The 7,435-nt window shown below is 39.7% G+C and overlaps 1 protein-coding gene across 1 annotated transcript; it reads left to right on the top strand.

The window, feature by feature from the left end:
- The first annotated feature begins 542 nt into the window (after positions 1–542).
- Positions 543–6,491, top strand: LAMP2 (lysosomal-associated membrane protein 2). The gene is made up of 8 exons (XM_009997118.1): positions 543–662; positions 1,179–1,392; positions 2,029–2,190; positions 2,961–3,178; positions 3,692–3,811; positions 4,081–4,159; positions 4,971–5,138; positions 6,113–6,491. Exons 1-8 carry the CDS (start codon positions 618–620, stop codon positions 6,250–6,252), a joined length of 1,146 nt encoding a protein of 381 aa, XP_009995420.1. The 5' UTR covers positions 543–617; the 3' UTR covers positions 6,253–6,491.
- Positions 6,492–7,435: the final 944 nt, after the last annotated feature.

Here is a 7,435-nt window from a genome sequence, read left to right as displayed (position 1 = left end):
TCCGGGCCGGCGCGGAGCTGGGTCCGCGGGCACCGCAGCGGGGCCGGTCGGCCCTGAGGCGCTGGGGGCAAACCCAGCAGCTGTGACAAGTTACCTGAACGTGGACAGGGGATTTAGCATCCCTGTCTTTTGAGCCAGAAGCCGTGGGAACACGGTGAAGGCACCCGGGTGTCATCTCTTAGGGGTCAGCTGGAGCCAGACCGCTGAGGAAGCAAATAGGAAGGCCTTGGTCTGCAAGTAGCACATTGTTTATGTGCTGCCTTCATGTACTTCGGTGTACTTTGTCACGAGAACGCTAATGCTCACCTAGGTTATTAGGTCTTTGTCAGGTAAACAAACTATAAAACGTTACCCTAATTTTTACCTAGGTTTGGTAACTTCATGATGTGCTTCCCAGTTTTAATACTTTGTAGCAGTCTCGCTATTCTTCCAGTATCTGGCAAGTTGAATCTAGTCTGGAAATAATTTACTACTTTGTAATGAAGTAGGTCTAGAAAATGACGTAAAAGCAGTGTCTTATTAGCTAGTAATTGTATCTTGCAGGTTTTTTCCAGTCCTATGCAGTGGAAGTAGATGTAAAGGATGCCTCTAATGCCACGTGCCTCTATGCAAAATGGATGATGAAATTCCTGATAAAATATGAAACAAACAGTAGTGATTATGTAAGTATTTGGCCGTAACTTCTGTTGAGAACTGTATTTTGTCCTGGGTAAAAGTTTAAGTATGCTTTTTTTACCTAGGATGTTTGTTTTTTCACTTTTTGTTGTTGTTGTTTTTACTAAGACAGTTGTTAAGAGTATTCCTAAATATTAATTTTTAAAGTGTAAGTTCTTAATTAATAGTACAAGCAACTGAAAGCACCCTGTTGCTCTTATTTAAATGGCATACTTGGTCAAGCTTTGTGGGTTTTGTTTATCAGTGTAGTAGTGTTCTTAGCCCAACTAGTAAATGTAAATTGCAGCTCAGAACATTCAGGATTTACAGCCAAGTTAGGTTTGTATTTTTGTACTTGAATCTGATGTGACTCCTGTCTTAGATGTCAGGGAGCCTTTTCAGAGTTTTGTAGCATAACCTAAAATAATCTTGCTAATGTTGTGCAAGGTTCCATCTGACTCCAGCAGCTCATGGGGAAGAACTGCTACCTGTCAAAACATTTTAAATCACCCTTTTTGTTCTAGAAAAACACAACCTTGGATTTGTCACCCGGTGTGACGCACAATGGAAGCGTCTGTGGCAATGACACACAAGCTGCTCTTCTGGCCGTGCAGTTTGGAGAAGGCCACTCCTGGAGTGTTAACTTTACAAAGACCAATGAAACTTACCAGGGGGACTTTGTCACATTTACCTACAACACCAACGATACTGCTGTGTTTCCTGATGCTAAGAGAAAAGGTAACATCCCGTGCAGAATCCTACTTACAAGTCAGTCTTGGCTGAGTCTGACTCGGTTGCAGGAGCGTCAGATCTCCCGTACCTGACCTTGTTGGCTTTTTCAAAGTTAGGACTACTCACATATCTAATGACTTTTATGCCATATAGTGCTTCACTGCTGCTCATCACACCTGCCTGCTAGATAAGGACACAGACTAGTTAGCTTCACTGAAGGTATAATCCCTTTAAGTGGAACACAAGGGGAAGGTGAACTGTTTGAACAGGTCAGTGGTGCTGCTAGTAGACGACAGGCATATGGGAGATTAATTTAGTGTGTACTACTTGACCTTCCACCTAAAAAAGCAACACAGTGTTAGGCTTTCTGTGTACTAATACCTACTAATTATAGGAATTTTTTTTTCCTTAAATAAAAACTTAAGTAAACGGGTTCACCTTTCTAATGGCTTGTCTAGTTCTGGAAGCTTGGTTACTTCTCTACATTACTTAGCACTTCAGGTCAGGACACAAAGGTAAAGCCATCAAGAGAGGTTAGAATTGTTAAATTATTTCTCTCTTTGCTATATGGAATTACGTAAAATATAACACTAAATGTTCCTGTAGGTCATCAGGCATTAAAATATTTATGCTTCTTTGTAGGACCAATTACTGTTGTTGTGAGGGATACCATGAGCCCAGTTCAACTGAATAATGTCTTCGTGTGCCACAGCACTGACTCTCTTGAAGCAGAAAATGTCACACAGATTTTCTGGAATGTTACTGTGCAGGCTTTTGTTCAGAATGGCACAATTGGTAAAAAAGGTAAGCATTTCCATGTGTGAATTGCCTTTTTTTGTATTGTATTATTGTGTCTTAGTGCAGAGAGCAAAGTCCCACAATAAAAAAATCCACCAGTTCTAAGAAATGCTGTGTTGAATAATACTCGAGTAAATATCCTTTAGTACATTTTTCCTTGATCCTGGAAAAGTAGAGGAATAAAAGAGATTTAGTAGTATCCAGTAATGTAGATTGTTCTCATGCCAAGGTGGTAGTCCAATAAAGTGTGTATTTCAGTATGTGGGTTATTAAAAATAAGTATTTTGGTTCTACTGTCACTGACTTGATCGTTGGAACTTCAAGTGTTCTGACTTGACTGCCTTCCATTTTCAGTGGTAGCTTCTACCTTTTCATTTAAATAGTCCAGAGCTGCTTGTCTTACCTCACAGTTCCACTGCTTTAGAAATGAGCACATGATCCTGCTACACACAGCTTAATAGGATTGATTGCTTCAGCTGCAGCACATACATATTGCACTTTATCCACTTAGCTACCTTTGCCCATGTGTCAGAGGTAAGTAGTACTACATGTGCTGCATTGATTAAAATTGTGGACATGACAGAATTGCAGAGAATAAATGGTAGCTGCAAATTGTAATACTGTGCCATCGTGCTGAGTTTGAGACTTGTTGTTGAGCAAGCTCCCAATGATTTCAGCAGAGGAATGGGTATATTGGTGTCCGTGTTGAACTGACCTCTGAATCATAATATTTTAATAACATTTCAGCACTGAAATGGGTAAAAATTTATTTTCAGAGACTAGATGTCAAGCCGATACACCTACTCCTGAACCTACCATTTCACCCACTACTGCCAATATGACTACTGCCTCTACCACCACTGCATCACCTGCTCCAACCACTGCTCCAAAACCTGTGGAGAATCCAGTCACAGGAAACTACTCCCTTAAAAGAGGAAATGCAACGTGTCTTCTGGCTACTTTTGGGCTGCAGCTGAATGTTTCCCAAGACAAGGTGTGTCTCTTGTATTTTAGAAGAGTAGACAGGTTGCTGTAGTTGTTTGGTATGGAATGTGAGTGCAGGGTGTTCGCTGTATACCCTGCTGGCTGTCCAGAACTGCTTCTGAGTATTCTACACGGCACCACTCTAACATCAGAATAGTTGTATGGTTTATATAGTTAGCTTCAAAACATCACGTGGATTCCACATAACTCGTTCTTGGGAGTACCTCTAACGTTAAAAACCTGGAACTTTCTTAGCTTTTAAGGCTGTAAATACTGTCCTTCCCTGCAGAGGGAGCCAAAGCTGACCAGTTGTATTAGGTCAACAGCACAAGACTTCACTGGGCCATTTGTTCGCTTCAGTGTTAGCAGCATGTCAGCCAACTCGAGTAGCCTTGGTTCAGTAGTAGCCAGGCTCAATCTTTCTACTGTCTTCCTCATGACAAGCTCTTCTTGCCTGAGACTGCTACTGTCTGAAGCAGTCCTTAGTGGCATCTGAATGTCTGATGTGGTGTGTCTGTTTCAGCCTCATCTGATCAACATCGATCCAAAGACGACTAGTGCAGACGGTTCCTGTGGTAACACAACAGCTACTCTGAAATTAAATGATGGAAATAGCACACTGATTGCTTTCACATTTGTTGTTGTAAGTAACTACTTTTGTTTTAACCTGAGTTTCCATTTTAACAGCATTGCATGGTGGTCACTCACAGTAAAACCCCTCTGTCACTTGTTGGTGGTTGGCTGTTCCCGTAGAAGGGGAACTGGCTAGCTGACTGCCTCAAGACAAATGGACAGTTGGGTGAAAGTTGTAGAAAATGTAAGACTGATAACTGTGTTATTTGTAAAGCATGTGTTCCTGAAGTTAAAAATACAAAATTGCACACTGACAGTTGGTTCTGTCTTCCTAAACAGAAAAATCAAAGTGCAACTATACAAAAATTTTATCTGAAAGAGGTGAACGTTACACTGCTCAACCACCTGAATGGTTCTGGTAAGAAATAATGTGTTCCTTAAAACAAATACAAGTTTTTATCCAGTGTCTCTATAGAATACTTCTGACTGTTTTTTTTAGTGCTGTTCATGCTTACTATTGCTTCCTACTTGAAGTCTTTTAAGTTGGTAGGAACAAAAGTAATAAGCAGAAATGGCTGTAAGTGTTACTTTAAACATCATTGTGTGATCATTATCTTCTGCTGAAATTTCTGCTAATGGGGTCTCTTGTGATAAACGTGTATAAATTAAGAGACCTTCTTATAACTGTTTTCAGTAACATGATTTTTTGAGGTGTGAAATACAGTTGTACCAACTCTGAAGCTTTTTTTCTAAACCAGCTGTTGTCTTCTTCAATTGAAGATGCTGCTGTATCTTCCAACCACTTCTATTTAATTTCCACTGGGAAAAGAGACCAGTCCTTCAAAAACTAGTGCATACTTTTTTCCAAAACAGAAGTTTGTTTGTTTGCTTGTTTTTAAGTTGCTGGTGACCACTGCTGCAGTTAAAAGGGCGCTAAAGCTAAAATGCTCACAACTCTGCAATGTTGGGATGAGTGGAGGTACAAGGAAAGCCTAATGCCATGTTTGTGTGGAGGACAGGTTACTGCTAAGTACTGTAATAATTTCAGTGCCTGACTTCTTTTGTCTGAGCAGATCAACCCGGCTTCAGACTACCTTGTTTTTAAGAGTAGTCAGTGTTGAAAAGTTGGCCCCTGTAGATTCAGCTGCTTGGTCTTATGATTGTATTAGCAATTCTCTTGTATTTACAACGGGCATGCAAATTTTCTTCTCTTTTTCCCCTGTGTTTAGTCATTTCAAGTGCAGATAACAACAATTTCAGCCAGTGGGATACTTTCCTTGGTAGCTCTTACATGTGCCGAAAAGAGCAAACTCTTGAGGTTAATGAAGATCTTCAAATACATACTTTTAATCTATGGATTCAGCCATTCCTTGTGAAGGCAGATAAGTTCTCTACAGGTAAGAGTTCTTTTTTTGTTAATTCTTGCAATGCCTGCAAAATTCTTGCTTGCTCAAAAGCACCAGCTTTGGGCACAAGCACTTGATTTTTGAAGCTCTTGTTCCATTGTTCTGAGTCTGACATTTAAGTTCAAGGAAAGCTTTGTTCTCACTTTAAAAATGTCTGCTGGGTATGTTGGTTCTCCTTCATCACTGAAGAGGGGCTTGAGCATTACCTTGCAGATTATGTTAAATTTTATCTGGTATCATCCTGACATTTTTGTAGCTTGAATATATAAGAAAATAGGGCAAAACTGTAGGAGAAATGGGCTTTGGTAATACCATCAGGTGTGTCATTTCTCTTTATCTGTCGCTCTGACGAACAGGAGTGTTGGGGGGAAAAATGAACTGACAGAGCTTCTTTCAGAAGCAGTCTTGAATATCCTGACTGAAGAAAGATTCCAAGATGTTTGTTCTTAATCTTTAGTGTAACCTGGTCTTTGTACTAAGTGATAACACTTGCAGCACAGTCTTATTAGACTAGACTAATTTGAGTGAAGATTTTTGAACTTCATTTTTTCTAGGCAGAGTTAAGTGAACTCCCCAAACATACACAGGGTTAACAGTATTTACCATAATACATTCTGCAGAGGTAGGGTCCTCTGTCACTCTCTAGTTCAGGTTGCAGCTAGCTCCTGTCTTGTACCAGTTACAGCTGTTTTATCTCTAGCATGTCTCTATTCTGGATAGGTTCTTGACAGCAAATCTGGATTACTTTTTTCTGAATGAGTAAAAGCACCAGACTTCATTAAGCATGAAATAGATAAGTCTCATGTACCCATCAGACCTCTGCAGTTCTTTCTCTCTTAGCTTAAAGATGTAGTAATACTAGATTTTTGAACTGTTTCATATTAAGGAAGACAGATCTTTATACCACACTTGGCAAGTATTATGTCTTTATTTATTCCTTGTTGCAACCTTTTTCTCACCTACAGCCCAGGAGTGTTCGCTGGATGATGAAGGCATTCTAATCCCAATTGTAGTTGGTGCTGCACTTGCTGGCTTGATTGCCATTATAATCGTTGCTTACATAATTGGCAGAAGAAAAAGCTATGCTGGATATCAAACTTTGTGAATCTAAAGGTGGTTCCTGTTCTGATTTCACTCTAAACAAAGCAAGTGCAAGTTCTGAAGTCCAAAAAAAGACCCAAAACTTAAGAGTAATTACTAGCCACAGCTAATTGGACTTGAGAAACAAAGAGAGAATGTTTATCTCAGATGAAGCAGAACTACGTGTTTAGTTTTCCTGCTACAAGAAGACAACGTGGGTTTCATAGTGTTGTGAAGATGTGAAATTTTGGATTAATTGCTAGGCTCAGGATTTTACCTTGCAAAAACCCTAAAGTGTTCAGGATTTATTTCTGCTTTTTACAAATTGTAGCCTGAAACAAGAACACATTCTCAACTGATGTGCATTGGGCAACTCCCAGAATAGCATAGAATTTGTACTTGCTTCTCTCCTCCCATACCTTAGTTGTCACACTTGTGGGTTAAGCTGGCAGCATTAGTCACAATGGTGGTGACTCATGTAGCATTTAGCAAGGATTGTACAATGCCCAGTAACAGCTTTTCACTGAATTGAACTTCAGGCTGGTGATTTAAGTGATCATTTGGAGTGGCAGCAGTAACTTAGTTACTGGGAATTTGAGTAGTTTACTCCTGCCCTAGTGTAGTTTCAGGAATCATTCCTGTGCCCTGACTGTACAAACAAAATGGGTAACCTGTACTTGCCAAATGGTGGATATATAGGGAGACTTCAGTGCTGTTTCCAAATGCATTAAAATAATAATAATGAATTACTGTTAGGCACTGAATTCTTCATCATTTATTATACCTTGGCAATCATCTAAAGTACTCAACTGAGGCCGAGTTCTGCTAAATTCATGCAAGCTTTTTTGCTGGCACCAGTTTAAAGGGAATAACCTTTCTAAATATTCCAGAACTTTAAAGTGCACTTAACTTTATATCATACTCCGCACAGAACTGGTCAGTCTTGTTGCTTTGAATGACCATTGTTTAAAGATGCTTTCATTTAATGAGCCAGTATCTGCTGTTGCAGCTTGAGCTGTCTTTAAATCTTCATCTTGAATGGTTCTTTCCCAGTCAAAATTCACATTATACCTGCCCACCATTGGCATTCTGAATGTTTAATGTATTTTGTGTTTGATTGTTTGCTGTGTACCATTTATTAATGTTAAGAATGCAAAAGCCACATCTGAGATAGACCCACAAAACCTATTTTTCCTTGCTGTAGGGAA

The sequence above is a fragment of the Chaetura pelagica genome, unplaced genomic scaffold (assembly GCF_000747805.2).
Source record: "Chaetura pelagica isolate M959 unplaced genomic scaffold, ChaPel_1.0 scaffold344, whole genome shotgun sequence".
NCBI classification, from domain to species: domain Eukaryota; kingdom Metazoa; phylum Chordata; class Aves; order Apodiformes; family Apodidae; genus Chaetura; species Chaetura pelagica.
Note: the sequence above shows the minus strand (reverse complement) of the source record. Positions and strands in the feature narration are given on the sequence as shown.

Excerpts from the sequence above, each read along its gene's own strand:
- LAMP2 (XM_009997118.1), top strand. The coding sequence starts at position 618 with ATGATGAAATTCCTGATAAAATATGAAACAAACAGTAGTGATTAT. Across the intron at positions 1,393-2,028 it reads TCCTGATGCTAAGAGAAAAG|GACCAATTACTGTTGTTGTG; the intron begins GTAACATCCCGT and ends GCTTCTTTGTAG. Across the intron at positions 2,191-2,960 it reads TGGCACAATTGGTAAAAAAG|AGACTAGATGTCAAGCCGAT; the intron begins GTAAGCATTTCC and ends ATTTATTTTCAG.